At 45.5% G+C, this 22,494-nt stretch overlaps 1 protein-coding gene across 1 annotated transcript in view; it reads right to left on the minus strand.

The window, feature by feature from the left end:
- LOC124046183 (protein kinase C zeta type-like) overlaps window positions 1–22,494 on the minus strand; it is a 282,494-nt gene that overhangs the window by 62,766 nt on the left and 197,234 nt on the right. Inside the window, 1 exon segment of the mRNA XM_046366285.1 lies at window positions 365–450. Within this exon segment, the coding sequence (XP_046222241.1) occupies window positions 365–450 (86 nt within the window).

The following is a 22,494-nucleotide window of genomic DNA, read 5'->3' on the forward strand; positions in this document are numbered from 1 at the left end:
AGTAGTAGTAGTAGTAGTAGTAGTAGAGGATTGTTAACACTTTCACACCTTCTTTCAAAAATACCAACAAGGTCTGTTCTCATCAAATTCTTAAGTGACCGTTTTATTAAATGGATGGTTCACCCAAATGACTAAATCACATTTTAGTTTACTTGCCCTGAAAGCAGGCTTTGGTCAAGAAGAACAGCAATCCATGCTTTGGTCTTGATTTCATCATCTTGAATAGTAGCGTTAAACAGGTTGATAATCATTACACTATTGACAAACCTACCAATGACTGTGCAAATGATCTCGAAACTGGAAGTAGAGTGCTAGAGGGGGAATGGGGTGTGTCGGGGAGGGGGAATGTGACACTAATACTCACCCTGTTAAAGCGCTTGGCCTGGAAGAGGTGTCCGTTGACTCGGTAGAGCTTCCTCCATCTTCTGGCCCCGCGGCGGTAGATCGATTCTAGGCGAGAGAGGAAAAGGTTGTACAGTAGCTGCATGGCAGGGAGTGAGAAAGGGATGGAGAAGATAGTGGTGGATGGAGCAGTGCAAGGTCCTCCAAAATCACACAGGAGCGAGCGAGTAGTCATAGAAAGAGAGACAGGCACGCATGCTCACACACATTCTCTCAGCACTTTCCTCCCTCCCTCCCTTTATATCCATCCTACCCTCCCCCTTCTCCATCCAACAGAGGAGAAATCTCTCTCCCCTGCCATCCTCTGTTGAACTTTCTCCTCTCTCCCTCTCTCCCAACCTCTCCCATCCTCTCCTTAGTCTCTCTGTACCTACACTTCATTCCCTCCCTCCCTCCCATCCTCTCCCATCCTCTCCTTCGTCTCTCTGTACCTACACTTCATTCCGTCCCTCCCTCCCATCCTCTCCCCATCCTAGTCTCTCTGTACCTACACTTCATTCTGTCCCTCCCTCTCTCTCTCCCTCCCATCCTCTCCTTCGTCCCTCTGTACCTACACTTCATTCTGTCCCTCCTCTCTCCCTTGAGGTCCTGGTCTTATTAATTTCTCAGTAATGTCTTGAATCCTGATGGGAATGTAAAAGGTCCAGGCTGCTATTTATACCTTCTGAGCTGTCTATTAATACAGTGTATAATACTGCATAATGAACAACACTGTATCAACAGACTTAGCTCAAGGATTTAGCACTATGTAGCACACGTCTCCGAGTAGGAGTGCTGAGCTAAGATCAGTTTAGACTTTTAGATCATAAAGAATGAGGTTAAAAGAACAAAGGGGACCTGACCAGCACTCCTACTCTGACACACTTTGTGAATATGGACAAGGATCCTAACACTAAATACACCTCCCAGATTATTATATACAAAAGATACGACTAAGTGGAATTTGTTCTGCATAATAGTATTTTGAGATCCAAGCATTGTATTAAAAAAGGAAATGAATAGATTGAAGACGGGAGCGTGCTTCACTCTCTCCTTAAACAAATAGCAGGCAAATTAATTAAATAATATGCTTCACAGAAATGTGATCCATCTTAAAACGTCAACATCAAATGCAAATATTTTTGCTTATTGGCAACCATGAGATGTTAAGATGATTAAAAGGCATATAAATAGATGTGATCAAATAATGTGATGAAATGCAATGAATATTGGAATGTTCTATACTGTGGCTACAATTCAACAACTGCCGAGCTGAGAATAGCTAATCCAACTATAAATGATGACAATGCTGTCAGACATAATGATGATGTCAAACATGATTCACTGTGACACTCATTTCCAGCAACAGGATGTTGTTACATGAAATTGACAGGTTGCATGTGTTGACAGTTTCCCTGAAGTCATATCCCAGCATGAGCTGAATTGGGTATACTAATCTGTTTGGGGGAATCATACTAATACGGGTTTCTTGCTCTCCCTCTCACACACACATTAACAAGCACACTCCCCTCCCTCCCTCCCTCCCTCCCTCCCTCCCTCCCTCCCTCCCCCTCCCTCCCTCCCTCCCTCCCTCCCTCCCTCCCCCTCCCTCCCTCCCTCCCTCCCTCCCTCCCTCCCTCCCTCCCTCCCTCCCTCCCTCCCTCCCTCCCTCCCTCGTCTAGTCTCAACATGCATCCTTACTGGTTCGCTGGATGGGTGCGGCAGAAAGCATCCTACGCTCCCTTTGCCTCTGTTGCCATGGCAACACCGACCTCGCCAGATGCTAGCTGTGGTTAGCGTACCATGGCCATGCCTACGAACAAAATGTCCATCAAAGCAAACCTCCCCGAAAACAACTCGTATAACGACATCATGATCGGTGGTTGCGCAAACGGAGATGTTGATGCCTCTGATCTGTTTCTACGGGTTTATCTCCAGTTGGATGCAACCATTCAGTCAACCAGTCAGTTAGCCATTCAGTCAGTCATTCAGCAAGCCAGTCTGTGGCTGTTTCAAATGTCATGTACTTTGCCTTCCCTTGCTCCCTAAACTTTATGTACAGCAACTCTGTATTCCTTCGGTGCCCCGTAACTACACTCTCTCAGCTTTGTCTCGCTCTGTCTCTCTGAGCAGCTAGCTACAGCCAATCAGGCATAATAGCGAAGGGGATTAAAGTACTAGACGAAACACTTAAGGCCATTTGAACAACTGGATGAGGATTAAGGAGAGGCACAAACGGCATAAAGAAAGAAAGAAAACAAACGGGGGGGACAAAAATACCTGGAATAGCTACATATCCCTGTTGCAGAGGTTGAAAGTACTGTAGACTTCATGGAGAGGGCTACGTCCAAAATGGCAACCTATTCTCTACATCTGCCCCTGAACCGGCAGTTAACCCACTGTTCCTAGGCCGTCATTGAAAATAAGAATTTGTTCTTAACTGACTTGCCTAGTTAAATAAAGGTTCAATTTAAAATAAAATAAATGTAAATTAAAAAAAGTTTTAAATGTTAAAATCAGCTTTGGCAGTGATTACAGATGCGAGTATGGGTTCTGGGTAAGAGTATGAGTTCTGGGTAAGTTTCTAAGACCGCTGCACACCTGGATGTACAATATCTGCACATTACTCGTTAAAATTCTTCAAGCTGTCGCGTTGGTTGTTGATCATTGCTAGACAGCCATTTTCAGGTCTTGACATATATTTTCAAACCGATTTAGGTCATAACTGTAACTAGGCCATTCAGAAACATTCAATGTTGTCTTGGTAAGCAACTTCAGTTTATATTTGGCCTTGTGTTTTAGTTAATTGTCCTGTTGAAAGGTGAATTTGTCTTTTTTGGGTAGCAGAAACTAGGATTTTGCCTGTGCTTAGAGCTATACCTTTCATTTTTATCCTAAGAAAACTCCATAGTTTTTGCTGATGACAAGCATTCCCATAACATGATGCAGCCACCACCATGCTTGCAAATATGAAAAGTGGTACTCAGTATGGTGTTGTGTTGGATTTGCTACAAACATAACACTTTGTATTCAGGACATAAAGTGAATTTCTTTGCCACATTTTTTGCAGCATTATTGCCTTTTTGCAAACAGGATACATGTTTTTGAAAATGTTGTATTCTATACAGGCTTCATTCTTTTCACTCTGTCATTTAGGTTAGTATTGTGGAGTAACTACAATGTTGTTGATCCACCCTCAGTTTTCTAATTTCACATCCATTAAACTCAAACTGTTTTAAAGTCACCATTGGCCTCATTGTGAAATCCCTGAGCGGTTTCCTTCCTCCCCGGCAACCGAGTTAGGAAGGAAGCCTGTATTTTCGTAGTGACTGGGTGTATTGATACACCATCCAAAGTGTAAGTAATAACTTCACCATGCTCAAAGGGACATTAAACGTTTGCTTTAAAAAAAAAACGATCTACCAATACGTACTCATCTTTGCGAGGCATTGGAAAACATTCCTGGTCTTTGTGATTGAATCTGTGTTTGAAATTCACTGCTCAACTGACGGACTGTACAGATTGTATGTGTGGGGTACAGAGATAACGTAGGCTTTCAAAAATATGTTAAACACTATTATTGCATACAAAGTGAGTCCATGCAATTTATTGTGCGATTGTGCAGATTTTTACTCCTGAACTTATTTCGGTTTGCCATAACAAACGGGTAAAACATTTAATGACTCAAGACATTTCAGCTTTTCATTTTGAACTAATTTGTAAAAATTTTGAAAAACATAATTCCACTTTGACATTATGGGGCCATTGTGTAGTGTGTAGGCCAGTGACAGAAATATAAATGTAATCCATGTTAAATTCAGGCTGTAACACAACACAATGTAGCAAAAAGTCCAGGGGTGTGAATACTTCCTGAAGGCTCTGTATATAGTGCACTACCTTTGACCAGGGCCCATAAAATGAATAGTGTACCATTTTGGACACAACCAGGGCCTTTCTTCCAGATGTACTGTTTGGATGGTGTCTGTTGTGAACAGTTGTATTCAGCCAAACAGACCTTATCATCTCAATGAATGTCTCTGATGACATCTCCTCAGCGGGTTCTCGCTGCAATAATGTGGCGGCACCCATTGCTAAGGAGGTATTTTCTCAACATCTGTCCTGTGTGTATAAAGACAGAGAAATAGATCACTCTTTTTAGCGACACTCCTCTTCAGATTCTCTGTCTAATGCTGTTGCAACTCCAGGCACCCAGAGGGAACGCACCAAATCTGCCACAAATCAACAAGCTCGCTGTGTTTCCATAGATACTCAGTCTTCCCTATTTTCCTTCCTCCACATCAGTAGAATGGGGGGGGGGGGAGACGAGACAACATGCCACTGTGGAGAAGCAAAAATTAGCCAATCATTTTCCCGCTATTCGAGGGTGCGTGTGGGCGTCGGCTAGTGAACTACCTGCCACATTACAGGTGGGCGGCAGCCACATGTCTGACGCTAGCAGTTTGGCTGACTCAGGTCTTCTGACTCAGCTTGATATGGGCATAAGATCCCCTCTCTTTTCCTGTCACACTCTTTCTGGTACACTGCAGTAGGTCTACTTGACTCAGAGTCTCATGATGCAATTCCATAAAATGTGTTGTTACAATCTGTTGAGTAGTTGATGGATGCAGGTGGTAGAGGAATTTGGTCCCATATTCCTAGCATGCAATGACTACATCAAGCTTGTGACTCTACAAACTTGTTGGATGCATTTTCAGTTAATTTTGGTTGCGTTTCAGATTATTTTGTGCCCAACAGAAATGATATGGTAAATAATGTATTGTGTCATTTTCACTGGCGTAGCACCCCCCACACCCCCGCAGCCGACAATCCTTTGAGGGCGGTGGTCCCCCCAGAGATCGGGCCCCCCGGATAGCATATAATTCATGTCATAAGCCCATTTTGTTTTACATTTATGACAGGAAATTAATAACATTTTCTTTCAGCCTCATGGGAGTCACAAGCTTGATGTAATCATTGCATGCTAGGAATATGGGATCAAATACTAAACTTTTGACTACTTATTTATAAGAATATTTAGGAGTGTCAATCATTTTGACCCCTAGTTTTTTTTTTTTTTTTTATAAATTGTATTAGTATAAAAATATAGATTTTCCCCCTTTTTTTGCATACTTTATAGCTCAGTGTTTGAATTGTTTATTTTACACAGTCATTATTGCTCATCTTTATGAAGGGGTGTCAATCGTTTCGGACCCCACTGTATATTCAATCAAGTAGGTTTTTCCCACATCAGCAAAACAGAAGCCATGACACTGCACAACAGGGAACAGGTACTAGGATGTACAGTGCCTTCAGAAAGTATTCTTGCCATTTGACTTTCCACGTTGAATTTAAAATGGATTCAAATGTAGATTTTCTCACCCATCTACACACAATACCCCGAAATGACAAAGTGAATACGCTTAGACATTCTTGCAAATGTATTGAAAATGAAATAGAGAAATATCGAAATAATAAAGTATTCAACCCCCTGAGTCAATGCATGTTAGAATCACCTTTGGAAGTGATTACAGCTGGGAGTCTTTCTGGTTAAGTCTCTAAGAGCTTTCCACACCTGGATTGTGCAACATTTGTCCATTATTCTTTAAAAAATTATTCAAGATGTGTCAAATTGGTTGTTGATCATAGGTGCATTTTGCTAATCATTTCATTAATTTCAACTGTCCCTCAGTTTTTTTTGAAGACTTAGAAATACAGTCCCTTTTGTCAAATGGACTCCCAAACAAAGAGCGTGTGTCTGTGTGTGTAAGCACGAAGTTACCCAGTCAAATCTAATGTGATACAGCCTTTATAACCAGCCTGCTGGAGTGACAGTACTCCTGACCTCGTGCCGCCTTAGGGGCTTGTATCAACAGTAACACTTGTCTAAAGGATGAGGGTGGACTGTGTGAACACGATAAACAAGACTCGAGTCACAGAGAGTGTCGCTGGTGCCGGCTAACATTACACCACGCCTATAGCATTAAGCAGGTAAACTAGGAAGTTTGTGAGTTTGTTTTGGCTGTCAGAAAGGTTCACTACTGCATATTCTGCATATAGTGTCCTGTATTCACGAGGACATGGCTAAATAGGAGCTGCATATGGGGTGTCGGGTAGGTTTTTACCTGCTATGTGTGTAACTTTTTGCCGGCATGAGCAGTGTCAACCTTTTGCTGTCCAGAAGGGGCTGTGCAGCAAAATGTTGAAAACAGTGGAGCCAGGGTATGCTTTTGCTCAGATTTCATTGAAATGAATAAGAGCATCTCAGTTTGCAAATGTGATGCGTCTAGCGTAGCAGGCCAGTAAGAAGGCGTCTGTATGCAGAGACTGTCCCGGTGATGAGACAGCAGAGGAGCAAGGTAAATTGTCATTGTCGATCATTAGTGAGGTCATTTCTGATCATTCTTCGGCAATGTCAGAAAGAATAGAATGCCTGAGTCATTCGATAGTACCATTATTAGGGATACAATTATATTATCTTGCTTACTGACTTTAAGTGGGCTTATTAGCGGGCCTGCCGGATTCTGTCTCGACCACAATTGTTTTCTGAATGTTGATTATCTTTTCATCTTCGCTGTGGCAAAGGAAATTACATTATATTAGCCACAGTTAGCTAGCCACGCTAGTCAATTTAAAAAAAGGTTATTGTTTATTATCTGAGACCTTTTCCCTTGTTTGCCCCATGAAAACAGTTGAGACCCCCACACACACACACACACACACACACACACACACACACACACACACACACACACACACACACACACACACACACACACACACACACACACACACACACACACACACACACTTCCTCTGGGCTAACAGACATGTTCCTCTGAGACACAGACAGACTAGTGTTGCATCGCCCCATTTTCAGACGAGTGAGGAAGATGTGCAAGGAGAGAGAGATCGGAAGATAGGAGAGAAACATTGAGAGAGAGAGAGAAATAAAGAGAGCGTTGGTGTGGTAGAGAAAAAACAGAGATAAGCCAGACAAGTAAAAAAGTACTGCACCTGCACAAGTGTATGGCAGTGGGAAGAATCCAGCCATGTTGTAAGAGTTGTTATACCCAGGCCATGTAGGTCTAAAGGTGTTCATATGCTCTACTAAAGTAGGAGAGAACAAAGCAGGCAGCTGCTCTCTAGAGGTGGTGGCAGTTGTTCCAGTGGCTCAAGGACAGGACATTTACAGGGGCTAGACTCACTTCCAGACATTGTTCCTGATCCCACTAGCAGGAAGATGATAAACTCTACCAGCACCCTCCCCCCTTTCAAAGAGTGCACTCAAAGATGTTGGGGCTTTCCACATGTGGGTCACTTACAAAAACAGTATAATTAAATAAATAATTGTTTCCTTTTTGAATAGCCAATAAAAACTAAAAAGGAATTATAGGCAACTAGCTAGTACCTCACAATAGAATGCAATCCGTTCTTAAAGCATTTCAGAATCAGCAGAAGCAGCCATTTTTAGATGCAGGCAGTTTATTTGAAAAGGTCAAAGGTATAATTGAGCCCCTTATGAATTTACCTGACACCCCTGTGCACTCACTCGCCAGGTTCTCCTTTTCATCCTTCTCTGTTTCATAAGTGTGTAAAGCCCTGAAAGAAATTGATGTAAACAAATCCCCTGGCCCTAGTGAACTAGACCCCCACTTCCTACACCTAGCTGGAGACATCATTTCTACCCCCTTAACATGTATTTTTAACCTCACACCTGATGTTCAGGAAATCCCCCAGTTATGGAAATCTGTTTTTGTACTGCCTCTCCTGAAAGGTGGAGATCCTTCACTACTTGACAACTATCAACCCATATCAAAATCATCTGTACTGTCAAAGGTACTGGAGTCCTTAGTTAGTAGGCAGCTAAAGGTCTATTTCCAAGAAAACAACATCTTAAATGGAATGCAATCAGGATTTAGGGCAGGCCACATCACTGTTTCAGCAACATTGAATGTTTTAAATGACATCCACTGTGCTCTTGACAACAAATTACATTGTGTGTCTGTCTTTATTGATTTGTCGAAAGGCTTTTGACACCGCGGACCATGCTGTGTTATTGCAAAGGTTAAAATGTTGTGGAATTACTGGTCATACTCTAGATTGGTTTGTAAATTACCTATCAAAATGTACACAATGTGTAATGGCGGATGGTTGTAAATCTGAGTCCTTGGAGGTGTGCTCAGGTGTCCCGCAAGGTTCTATTTTGGGCCCACTGTTGTTAATTTTGTATATCAACAACATTGGGGATCTTACTGAACCAGCGGATGTTCATTTTTATGCAAATTATACTGTTCTTTATTCAAATGGTAGTAGTTTATCTTTAGCTTTTGAAAATGCCCAAAGAGCATTTAACATCATATAACAGAATCTGTATGTTTTAAAGCTGGTTCTAAATTTTGATAAAACAAAATGCATGGTATTTCAAAATGACAGGCATGTTACTAATCATGTCATTGCTACATTGGCTGGATATACTATAGAGCAAGTTAAAGTGTACAAATATTTGGGTCTGTGGGTTGGTGATAAGCTAAGCTTCACTGTGCATGTAGAGAACTTGATAAGGAAGCTCAAGCTAAAAATAGGTTTTAAAAACCGGCATAAGGCTTGCTTTTCTTTGGAGGCCAGGAAGAAGCTAGTACGATGTACATTGCCGGTGGTTTAGATTTTAGTGATGTTATATACAGTTGAATTTGGAAGTTTACATCCACTTAGGTTGGAGTCATTTAAACTTGTTTTTTAACCACTCCACAAATTCCTTGTTAACAAACTATAGTTTTGGCAAGTCAGTTAGGACATCTACTTTGTGCATGACACAAGTCACTTTTCCAACAATTGCTTACGGACAGATTATTCCACTTCTAATTCACTGTATCACATTTCCAGTGGGTCAGAAGGTTACATGCTAAGTTGGCTGTGCCTTTAAACAGCTTGGAAAATTCAGAAAATGATGTCATGGCTTTAGAAGCTTCTGATAGGCTAATTGACATCATTTGAGTCAGTTGGAGGTGTACCTGTGGATGTATTTCAAGACCTACCTTCAAACTCAGTGCCTCTTTGCTTGACATGGAAAAATCTAAAGAAATCAGCCTCAGACAAATTGTAGACCTCCACAAGTCTGGTTCATCCTTGGGTGCAATTTCCCAAACGCCTGAAGGTACCACAACAAAGGACCTTGTGAAGATGCTGGGGGAAACAGGTACAAAAGTATCTATATCCACAGTAAAACGAGCCCTATATCGACATAACCTGAAAGGCCGCTCAGCAAGGAAGAAGCCACTGCTCCAAAACCGCCTTAAAAAAAGCTAGACTACAGTTTGCAACTGCACATGGGGACAAAGATCGTACTTTGGGGAGAAATTTCCTCTGGTCTGATGAAACAAAAATCGAACTGTTTGGCCATAATGACCATCGTTATGTTTGGAGGAAAAATGTGGAGGCATGCAAGCTGAAGAACAACATCCCAACCGTGAAGCACGGGGGTGGCAGCATCATGTTGTGGGGGTGCTTTGCTGCAGGAGGGACTGGTGTACTTCACAAAATAGATGGCTCATGAGGTTGGAAAATTATGTGGATATATTGAAGCAACATCTCAAGACATCAGTCAGGAAGTTAAAGCTTGGTCGTAAATGGGTCTTCCAGATGGACAATGACCACAAGCATACTTCCAAAGTTGTGGCAAAATGGCTTAAGGACAATAAAGTCAAGGTATTGGAGTGGCCATCACAAAGCCCTGACCTCAATCCTATAGAAAATGTGTGGGCAAAAATGAAAAAAATGTGTGTGAGCAAGGAGGCCTACAAACCTGACTCAGTTACACCAGCTCTGTCAGGAGGAATGGGCGAAAATTCACCCAACTTATTGTGGTAAGCTTGTGGAAGGCTACCCGAAACATTTGACCCATTTCAACAATTTAAAGGCAATGTAACCAAATATAAATTGAGTGTATGTGAACTTCTGACCCACTAGGAATGTGTTGAAAGAAATAAAAGCTGAAATAAATAATTCTCTCTACTATTATTCTGACATTTCACATTCTTAAAATAAAGTGGTGATCCTAACTGATCTAATAGAGGGAATTTTTACTAGGATTAAATGTCAGGAATTGTGTAAAACTGAGTTTAAATGTATTTGGCTAAGGTGTATGTAAACGTCCGACTTCAACTGTATATGCAGGCCTCAACCACTACCCTGAGAGCACTTGATTCAGTATATCATGCGGCCCTCAGGTTCATTACAAATCAGAAACGTCAAACACATCATCGTGATCGCGACAGCGCTGTTGGCTGGTCGTCATTGACCTTGCGTATGTTTAAACACTGGTATACACTGATTTATAAGGCCATATTGGGTAAAATGCCATTTTATGTCTGTTCTTTTTTAGTCAGGTCGGTAAATAAATATCAGTTACGGTCCCATTCTGATTTGCTTCTAACAGTACCAAAAATTAGAACAGGACATGGTAGAAATAGTTTTAGTTACTCAGCTCCGTGGTCCTGGAATTCTCTCCTGAACATTTAAAAATTTGATGATAATAGTTTTGTTGGTAGAGTTTAAACACTTGATCAATGTATATGTCATAGAAGAGTGTAATTGTCTTTAGGACAGCTGTTTTTTGGTCAAGTATGTGAACTGTATGTGTGTTTATAGTTTTGTTTAATGTTGCTAGTGTATGTAAGTTATTTTGTCTGAAAGGTTGTTCCTCCAGCTGCTATTGGACCAGCTGCTATTGGACCAGCTGCTATTGGACCAGCTGCTATTGGACCAGCTGCTATTGGACCAGGTCTCTGGTGAGAAAAGTTCTCTCAATGAGAAAAGCCTGAATAAATAAAGGTTAAATAAAATAAATTTAAAAAGTAGACAGACTACACAGCACGCTAAAGCATAAACATTTCAACGAGTGCCCAGCCCATATACAGTACAGCCCATTCTTATAAACTGGGGACTGTCCCCATTTGAACATCTTCATGGGAGACAGAGATATTATAAGCCATGTACAGACAAAGAATATATGGAGTGTATCCAATAGCCCCAAAGCCACTCAGATACATTTAGCACTCCATGTTATAGCGTGACAAAGAATGTTCTTAATTCAACGGTTGTTAAATTAATTTCAACTTCACTATCTGTGCGGAAGATAAGAGAAGTAGAAAAGTTAGCAGTAAACTTTGAAAAGAAATAGTCTTTCAGGGCTGTGCGATTTCAGCATGTCCAAAGGGGACAGTGAGTGGGATATCCTGAACTGCAGTCAACACACTGCTATGAGCCAATGAGTCAGCAGCTCTAAGATGCTGTTGCTAAGACGACACTATGGTAATGGAATTCCATCCATCTGTCCCAACACCCCATATGGATCCACTCAAAAGAAGTACTATACAAATGAATACGATTGATTGATTGTAAGTTCGTGATAGTATCAAAGCCTGTTCCCAGAACTGTTTGTGCCTACTCATTTTCACTCAATGTCACACCAAACACGTTTAGCATGACAATTCCATAAGGAGTTGGCAAGAGAGCAAAACCAGACTGGTACCCATTCTAACAGAATCAGCAGCTTTAGCAACCCAAACCACTTTGTTATGCCCTTACTATGGCTTCACTGGCAGATGACATATTACAAATTAAATCAAATGTTATTTGTCACATGCGCCGAATACAACAGGTATTCTCACCTTACTGTGAAATGTTGACTTACAAGTCCTTAACCAACAATGCAGTTCAAGAAATAGAGTTAAGAAAATATTGACTAAATAAACTAAAGTTTTTAAAAAAGAAAGAAGAACAATACTGAAAAGGCATGTTGCAGGGTGTGCTGTACCAAAAACACACATTGTGATACAGTGGACACATACGATAATAGCTGCATCCCATTACAAGGGTTGTATTCATTAGGGCACACTCTAGCAACACGTTTAGCAATGCAAAATGAAAACAATCATTTACTTTTGGACCATTTCAGGTAGCACCCTCCCTCTTTCAATCCATGTTCTTCCGTTTGATGCTTAATGATGAATGTGAACTACCATGAATGTGAACTCCCCCCTCCGTACACTCATCATCAAAATGCCATCCTCGATCTCCACTTCCTTTGATGAAGGGAATCTAAGGGCTCCTTGAAGGCATGTCTGATTTAAAACGTTTTCGATAACTTATTTTCTATTCCCCTTACCACACACTCTCTCATGCTCTTCCCCTCCATTTTATCGTCCAATCTCTCATCATTATACTTTCCATCCATTTTTTCTCTCTCCATCTATCGTCCTCGCTTTCCCTCTGTCTCTCCAATTCCGCAACAGCATGTGACACCAGTTCCCAATTATTTGGGTGCCTTTGTCTTGCCTTACAGGGGGTGCTGCTGCGGTGTTTTATGTAATAATGACTGTCCTGGATTAAACTAGCCCTGCTACTAGTCATCATTGACACTGCCTTGCGAGTGTCGAGGGGTGTGTTATCATCATCACCACTGTGACTGTTTCACAACCTCACCACTTAGCCCCCACCCATCAGGCCAGACCAGGCCAGACCAGACAGCTAAATCCCACTTACTGTATTTGCCAGACCCTCTTCTTTCTCTCTTTAAAACAAAATAAATATATATTTTTTGTTTATTGGATAGAATATTGACAGAAACGGTAGAACGGTAGAGTGTGTGCTGAAATAGCAGTGGATCTCGTGGTTCGAACCCATGCTGCAGTGTAATTTTTTCCCCCTCCATTGGCGGCGACTGAGACCACCCCAGCCTACAGATCCTCTTCTATATGTAGAAAGAACACATGAACATACAGTAATCAGTGTTTGGGAAGCTACTCTGAAAATATAGTTTACCAAGCTACCAATTACTTTACACTGGAAGAAGCTAAACTACGCTAAAGCTACCCAAGGAAAAATATAGTTTAATTAGAAAAAATATCATATGGAAATCTGACATGGCTACAAATTGCAATGGCAATTGGGGTCATATGTTAACAGAATGTGTAATTTAGCCTATTAAACACAAAAACAAATGTTTGAAGTGAGAATTAGTTAGGTGTGATGCCGAAAAGAAAGAAAAGGATTACCTACTTTACCCAGATTTTATTTGAGCTAAAACAGTAGTGTATAGTTCCAGTAGTAAGCTGCATGGCAAAAGGGTCATTAACTACTGAAAACACTACCGAGATTTGAATATAGTTCAACTACCACTAAGCTACCGCAAAATGGAGTTAAACTACTAGCTGAACGACATGTAGCTCACTACTCCCCAATACTGCTAGTGATGTGTGTTCTAACATGATACAATGCAGCTGTATATTTTCCTGCCCTAAGAATAGGCTCACGAAGACATGAATCTAGACATAGATCTGTACACAGAATACCATCTAACGTCACAAGTAACTCACCCAACATACACTAGTTACGCATACCTCTATAAAAAAAGAACACATACAACCATCCCTTTTACCCCAAAACACTTGGTCACTCAGCCCCAACCCCATGAGTCCCTGCCCATCTTCCGAAAACATCTGAAACCCTACCTTTTCAAACAGTATCTTAAATCATAACCAGCACTTGAACTTAAATCCCCCCCCCCTTCTAGCTCTGACTCTACTGACAGCTACGATATAAAGGAAACATGTACTTTCTATGCCTGTTATATGTGGTTGTCCCACCTAGCTATCTGGAGATGAATGTACTGACTATGACTGTGACATGTGGTTGTCCCACCTAGCTATCTGGAGATGAATGCACTGACTATGACTGTGACATGTGGTTGTCCCACCTAGCTATCTGGAGATGAATGCACTGACTAAGCCTGTGATATGTGGTTGTCCAACCTAGCTATCTGGAGATGAATGTACTGACTATGACTGTGACATGTGGTTGTCCCACCTAGCTATCTGGAGATGAATGTACTGACTATGACATGTGGTTGTCCCACCTAGCTATCTGGAGATGAATGTACTGACTATGACTGTGACATGTGGTTGTCTCACCTAGCTATCTGGAGATTAATGTACTGACTATGACATGTGGTTGTCCCACCTAGCTATCTGGAGATGAATGTACTGACTATGACATGTGGTTGTCCCACCTAGCTATCTGGAGATGAATGTACCGACTATGACTGTGACATGTGGTTGTCCCACCTAGCTATCTGGAGACCGTAAGTCTCTCTGGATAAAAACATCTGCTAAATAACTAAATAAAATAAGGACAGTAGAGGACGACACAAGACAGATAGACTGAGCTCCGCCAGATTAGTTTCGTATCTTTTTGTCAGTGGAGATGGATGGCGACGTGGCGACTCTAAGTAGGTTACACAGATTACCATCCCCAGTCTCTGTGGCCTAGAACACTACTGGGAGGCAGAGACTGTCAGGGCTGACAGAAAACAGGCCAGGAAATGTTATTAGCAGCGGGAAATGGCCACCGCCTCCACTGGGCAAATGCTGATGAACTTCCAATTGTGGTTCATGTTTGGTCAACAACTGTTTATTTGTGGTTGTAATCTGGGATAAATTGAGAGAGACTGTAGCAAATGAAATACATTGGACAAAGACGTCAGATGAACATCCAAACGTGGTTGATATTTGGTTGAGCTCAACAACAACCGTGAATTCCACCGAACCGTGAAACCTTGAAACGCAACCGTTGATTTGTGGTTGCAATCTGGGTTCAAATGAGAGAGAAACTGTGCGAGTTTATGAATGATTTGGGGAAATTCAACAAACTAGTCACATTGGTGCAATGTCATTATGTTGATAAAGTTGAATATTGTGGATCGTAGGCTGAAAACCTACAATATTGGAGTCACTTTAGAGTCAGTAAGGCTAATGTCATTTTTAAAGGAACAACTATACCGCCATTACCTTGCAGTCCAAATATGCATGATCCTAGGAACAAACTCAACACGCAAGAGTATTTAGCAGCTCTAGTGAGAAAATGGAAGTCAAAACCTGTTTGTAATTAACAACTAGACTAGAGTATAGAGAACCTTTTCTTCGAAGACATGCTGAATATTTATTCTCCTACACATCACATCTTAAACTATTTGAAACAAGTACTATGTCGTGAGGGGTCCATGCAGAGGCTCTAATCTTCAACACGTACACAAGGGTGTGGACACACACAATCTCTGTACCTAAAAGACTCACACACCCCGCCGTACAAAAAAACACTATCCCCGTGTACAAACATACACACATGCCAGCCATCACACATACACAGGCTCACATGCACCCTGCATATATCTGTCTGTTTCACGCAGTAGTGAGTTACAGTATCCTTCAGCTCCGGGTAGAAGTTGTCCGTAGGCACAGATCTACGATCAGCTTATCGCCCCCCAAATCCTATTGTTAACCATAAGGAGGGGGACATGAAAAACTGATGTGAGATCAGTGTCTAGGGGAGCAACTCCATCCTTCTCCTACCTTTCACTCGCAGGTAGAAAAGGAGTGTTAGCAGCATCCCTCCTTTCTCTGACGGCAGCAGTATCATCCGCTCCCTCTCTTTACATCCCGGCTTTCCTCTCCTCCTCCTATTCCTCCTCCTCTTTCTTCCTCCGACACTGTTCTCCTCCTGTCTCTCTCTCTCTCCCCACTCCCTCCTCCCTCGTTACCCACGAGGTTGCTTCTCAGCAGCCGTCTTTCTCTCTCTCTCTCGCTCGCTCGCTCACACACATACACCCCACCAGCTGCCCCCTCCGCCCTCCAGGCATAGCCAATGGTAACCCAGTACATTCCTACTCCCTAGTCTTTGGATACAGAGTCTAAAATGTAATACAGTATAAAACAGTTCCCACCAGGGTGCAGTTACCAAACTCACCCACATGATGGCAGAGCTAGCTGTGGGTTTGACACCATCATTTGCACTGAATACATTTCCACCTTTAAATTTAAACATCAGTTTCTATTTTTAGACTAGATGCTGAAGCTCAAGAGGAGAGCGGAGGAGGTGGAGGAGAGCGGAGGAGAGCATAGGAGGTGGAGGAGGCGTAGGAGGTGGATGAGAACAGAGGAGAGCGGAGGAGATCATGGGAGGTGGATGAGAACAGAGCAGAGCGGAGGAGGTGGAGGAGAGCGGAGGAGGGCAGAGGCGGCGAAGGAGAGCGGAGGAGGTGGAGAGCGAAAGTGGTGGAGAGGAGTGTAGGAGGTGGAGGAGGCGGAAGAGAGCGGAGGAGGTGGAGAGCGAAAGTGGTGGAGAGGAGTGTAGGAGGTGGAGGAGAGCGGAGGGGGTGGAGGAGGGCGGAGGAGGTGGATGAGAACGGAGCAGAGCGGAGGAGGTGGAGGAGAGCGGAGGAGGGCAGAGGAGGCGGAGGACAGCGGAGGAGGTGGAGAGCGAAAGTGGTGGAGTGTAGGAGGTGGAGGAGAGCGGAGGAGGTGGATGAGAGCAGAGGACAGAGGAAGAGGTGGAGGAGAGCGGAGGAGAGCGGAGGAGAGAGGAGGTGGAGAGCGAAAGTGGTGGAGGAGAGTGTAGGAGGTGGAGGAGAGCGGAGGAGGTGGATGAGAGCGGAGGACAGTGGAAAAGGTGGATGAGAACAGAGAGCGGATGAGAACAGAGGAGAGCAGAGGAGGGCGGAGGTGGCGGATGAGAGCAGAGGAGGCAGATGAGAGCCGAGGAGAGCAGATGAGAACAGAGGAGAGCAGATGAGAACAGAGGAGAGCAGATGAGAACAGAGGAGAGCAGATGAGAACAGAGGAGAGCAGATGAGAACAGAGGAGAGCAGATGAGAACAGAGGAGAGCAGATGAGAACAGAGGAGAGCAGATGAGAACAGAGGAGAGCAGATGAGAACAGAGGAGAGCAGATGAGAACAGAGGAGAGCAGATGAGAACAGAGGAGAGCAGATGAGAGCAGAGGAGAGCAGAGGAGGCAGATGAGAGCAGAGGAGGTGGATGAGAGCAGAGGTGGAGAGCGAAAGTGGTGGAGGAGAAGAGCGGAGGAGGCGGAGAGCGAAAGTGGTGGAGGAGGAGAGCGGAGGAGGTGGAGGAGGAGAGCGGAGGAGGTGGAGGAGGAGAGCAAAAGTGGGAGAGGAGAAGAGCTGAGGAGGCGGAGAGCGAAAGTGGAGGAGGAGAGCGGAGGAGGAGAGCAAAATTGGCGGAGGAGGAGAGCGAAGGTGGTGGAGGAGGAGAGCGGAGAGGTGGAAGAGGAGGAGAGCGGAGAGGTGGAAGAGGAGAGCAAAAGTGGTGGAGGAGGAGAGCGGAGGAGGAGGAGAGCGAAAGTGGTGAAGGAGGAGAGCGGAGGAGGCTGAGGAGGAGAGAAAAATTGGTGGAGGAGGAGAGCGAAAGTGGTGGAGGAGGAGAGCGGAGAGGTGGAAGAGGAGAGCAAAAGTGGTGGAGGAGGAGAGCGGAGGAGGCGGAGAGCGAAAGTGGTGAAGGAGGAGAGCGGAGGAGGCTGAGGAGGAGAGAAAAATTGGTGGAGGAGGAGAGCAGAGGAGGCAGAGAGCGAAAGTGGTGGAGGAGAAGAGCAGAGGAGGCAGAGAGCGAAGGAGGCGGAAGAGGAGAGCGAAAGTGGTGGAGGAGGCAGAGAGCGAAAGTGGTGGAGGAGGCAGAGAGCGAAAGTGGTGGAGGAGGCAGAGAGCGAAAGTGGTGGAGGAGGCAGAGAGCGAAAGTGGTGGAGGAGGCAGAGAGCGAAAGTGGTGGAGGAGGAGAGCGAAGGAGATGGAGGAGGAGAGCAAAGGAGGTGGAGGAGGAGAGCAAAGGAGGTGGAGGAGGAGAGCAAAGGAGGTGGAGGAGGAGAGCAAAAGTGGCAGAGGAGGAGAGCGAAGGTGGTGGAGGAGAAGAGCGGAGGAGGCGGAGGAGGAAAGCAAAAGTGGTGGAGGAGAGTGGAGGAGGCGGAGGAGGAGAGCGGAGGAGGCGAGCAAAAGTGGTGGAGGAGAGCGGAAGAGGTGGAGGAGAGCAGAGGACAGTGGAAAGGTGGATGAGAGCAGAGGAGAGTGGAGGAGGAGAGTGGAGGATGAGAATGAGAGTGGAGGACAGCGGAAGACGTGGAGGAGAGCGGAGGAAAGCAGAGGAGGACAGCGGAGGAGAGCAAAAGTGGTGGAGGAGAGCGTAGGAGGTGGAGGAGGAGAGTGGAGGATGAGAATGAGTGTGGAGGACAGCGTAAGACGTGGAGGAGAGCAGAGGAGGAAGAGGAGAGCGGAGGAAAGCAGAGGAGGACAGCGGAGGAGAGCAAAAGTGGTGGAGGAGAGCGTAGGAGGTGGAGGAGGAGAGTGGAGGAGGAGAATGAGAGTGGAGGACAGCGGAAGACGTGGATGAGAGCGGAGGTGGTGGAGGAGGAAGAGGAGAGCGGAGGAGGTGGATGAGAGAGTGGAGGACAGCGGAAGACGTGGAGGAGGAGAGCGGAGGAGGTGGAGGAGGCGAGCGGAGGAGGTGGAGGAGGAGAGCGGAGGAGGTGGAGGAGGAGAGCTGAGGAGAGCGGAGGAGAGCTGAGGAGAGCGGAGGAGAGCGGAGGAGGAGGAGGGAGGAGAGCGGAGGAGGAAGGAGGAGAGCGGAGGAGGAGGGAGGAGAGCGGAGGAGAGCGGACAAGGTGGGGGAGAGCGGACGAGGTGGGGGAGAGCGGACGAGGTGGGGGAGAGCGGACGAGGTGGGGGAGAGCGGACGAGGTGGGGAAGAGCGGACGAGGTGGGGGAGAGCGGACGAGGTGGGGGAGAGCGGACGAGGTGGGGGAGAGCGGAGGAGGTGGGGGAGAGCGGAGGAGGTGGGGGAGAGAGGAGGAGGTGGGGGAGAGCGGAGGAGGTGGGGGAGAGCGGAGGAGGTGGGGGAGAGCGGAGGAGGTGGGGGAGAGGGGAGGAGGTGGAGGTGGAGGAGGAGAGCAGAGGAGCTGGAGAGAGGAGGAGGAGAGCGAAGGAGAGCGGAGAAGGAGAGCGGAGGAGGAGAGCGGAGGAGGTGGAGAGAGGAAAAGGAGAGCGGAGGAGGAGAGCGGAGGGGGTGGAGGAGGAGGAGCGAGGAGGAGAGTGGAGGAGCCTTAAGCTTATGGTGTTCATGTCCTGTGTGGTGGTGCAATTGTTCTGGACCTAGATGCTATGGGTGTGCACTACTTTATACCTACTATACACACACTCACATATTGTTATATACAGTATTTGGAAGGATTTCAAAGTTATGACATTATTCCCACGCACCTGCAATGAATTAACTCAGATGTTTGGGATGTTTGCTATCAACAACAAGGCAACTCCTATGACTAATTGGGAATGGGACGCAAGCATAGGATTGATCACCCTGTCGCTGGCCGCCTTTGAGGAGGGTGTATAGTGTGAAAGGCCGAAACACCCTAGGAACCAAAGGTACACTACTGACGATGCGCTCCCCAAATTTCACCACGCTCACTGTTCATTAACTCTTGGAAGTGCTTGCACAAAGGATAGTAACATCTCATCCTGTGTTCTTGGAATCTGAATATCTGGACTTGTCCAGTGACTGCTGAGAAAGATCAGCTGACAACAGGGGAAAGTCCTTGTGGCGGCACGGAGAGACGGCTGACAGGAGGGAATAGACCCCACTGGGACAGTCATGGGGTAGCTTCCCATTTCTGTAGTTTCCCATGCTTTGCAGTATGTTGGAAACACCCGCTTTAGCTACAGAAAGTCAAAATACGAGAATACCCCTAGAGTCTGCGAGAGCGGGGGCGGAAGATGACTCATCGGCTGACAACATGGTAACGACTGGACTGGAAACGACTACGAGTAATGAGAGCACAGCACAAGAGAACACCACAGCAACTGTCACAAGTTCTGCTGCAACAGTGGGCCATAAACAGATGCAGGTATGTGTCTGTGGTTGGAGGAAAGTTACATCACACCATGGGTTGAGGATCCACCAGGGGAAGAAGGGGTGTTCGGGTAAAGAGAGACAGAGAACTCGCATTGATTACTTTCTGCGAAAGCGATCAAATCAGTCGAATGAAGCACAGCAACTGGACGCAAACCATAGTTTGCAGTGCATCAGTACCACTGTCATGGAGGACGTAAACTCAAGCACCGAAGTAGCAACTGAGGTGGAACCAACAACAGGAGTGGAACTCACCCAGCCTCCCAGACCTGCAGTTGAGAGGAGACTACCAGGGCACAGACCGTATGTGAAGTGGCCTGGCGCCAGTGACAAGAAGTTGTGGGAAACAGTGAATACTGACCTTACCTTGACCCTCGAGAAACTTCGAGGCACAGTGGAGAAGAAGTTGGAGAGGATGGGGGACATCATCTATGAGTACGGGACAGAAAGATTTGGAGTGGAAGAGGCAAAAGGCGGGAGAAAGGTTCCAACCCCAGCAGTTTCCAGAAGGCAACAAGAAATCAAGCGCCTCGTTCAAGAAAGGCGGCAGCTTAAGAAACAGTGGAAGAAGGCCTCGGAAGTGGAAAAGGAGGGCATAGAGGCACTTCAGGCTGACATCAAAACCCAGTTGGCATCCCTCCATAGAGCAGAGAACCTACGGAAACGCAGAAGGAAAAAAGAACAAACTAGAACTCGATTCTATAAAGATCCCTTCAAGTTCCTTAAAAGTCTCTTCACAAAAGAAAAAAGTGGAGCTCTAAAAACAACAAAGAAAGACCTAGAGGAGCACCTGAGAATAACAAATGTTGACTCAAAGCGACATGAACATCTGGCCATCCCATCAGATATCCCACCCATTGAACCCCCGGAACATCATATTGAGACCAGCCCTCCGACATGGAAAGAGGTGGAAGACACAGTTCGACGGGCAAGAACAGCATCAGGCCCGGGGCCAAATGGAGTCCCGTACAAAGTGTATAAGAACACACCAGACGTCCTGAGGTTCCTCTGGAGGCTTATGAGAACAGCTTGGCAGAAGAAGATAATACCCAAAGTGTGGCGTAGGGCAGGCGGGGTCCTGATCCCTAAGGAGAAGGATGCAGTGAACATCAGCCAATTCCGCCCAATCTCCTTACTGAATGTCGAGGGAAAAATCTTCTTTAGGGTCATTGCCCAGAGGATGGCCGAGTACCTACAAAGGAATACGTACGTCGATGCATCTGTACAGAAGGCAGGAATATCAGGGTTCTCTGGCTGCTTGGAACATTCCAGCATGATCTGGCATCAGATCCAAATGGCCAAGGTGGAGAAAAGGGACCTCCATGTAGTCTTCCTCGACCTCGCCAATGCATTTGGCTCTGTGCCCCATGAACTCCTGTGGTCTGCCTTCAGATTTTTCCACATACCGGACACCATCACAAACCTGGTGAAGTCGTACTTCCAGGATCTGCAGTTCTGCTTCACCACCTCAGAGTTCACCACCTCATGGCAGTGCCTGAATGTAGGTATAATGGCGGGATGTACCATTTCTCCGTTGGCATTCACAATGGCAATGGAGGTTATCATCAGATCCTCAAAATGGGTTGCTGGTGGACAGCGAGTCGACTCTGGTTTCCGCCTCCCTCCACTCAGAGCCTACATGGACGACATTACAACATTGACCACCACTGTCCCATGCACCAGGAGACTGCTCAGAAAACTTGAGGAGAACATCAGCTGGGCCCGTATGAAGATTAAACCATCCAAGTCACGCAGCATCTCGATTGTGAAGGGAGTACTCTCTGACCTGAAATTCTTCATCGGAGATGACCAAATCCCAACAGTGTCTGAGCAGCCGGTAAAAAGCCTTGGAAGGTGGTATGATGCAAGCCTGAAGGACAAAGACCAGGTGCAACAGCTGCGCAAAGACATCAGTAGTAGCCTACAGTCCATCGACAACACCCAGCTACCTGGAAAGTTAAAGGCCTGGTGTCTGCAGTTTGGTCTCCTACCCCGGGTGTTGTGGCCCTTAGCACTGTATGAGGTTCCAGTCTCAACAGTGGAGAAGATGGAAAGAGGAGTCACAGGCTACTTAAAGAAGTGGCTTGGAGTTCCACGATGCCTTACCACCATAGGCCTCTATGGAGATGGTGTCCTCAAGCTGCCCCTCACCAGTCTAACAGAGGAATTCAAGTGTGCAAAAACCAGGCTCCAAATGACACTGAATGAATCTCGAGACCCAGTGGTGAGCAACAACGCGCCGACCTTGGCAACTGGGCGCAAATGGAGGCCAGGAAAAGCAGTCCAGGAGGCAACAGCAGCCCTCAGACATGCTGACATTGTGGGTCATGTTCAGCAAGGGAGAGGAGGCCTTGGGCTAACTAGCC

The sequence above is a fragment of the Oncorhynchus gorbuscha genome, linkage group LG10 (genome assembly GCF_021184085.1).
Source record: "Oncorhynchus gorbuscha isolate QuinsamMale2020 ecotype Even-year linkage group LG10, OgorEven_v1.0, whole genome shotgun sequence".
Taxonomy (NCBI): Eukaryota; Metazoa; Chordata; class Actinopteri; order Salmoniformes; family Salmonidae; genus Oncorhynchus; species Oncorhynchus gorbuscha.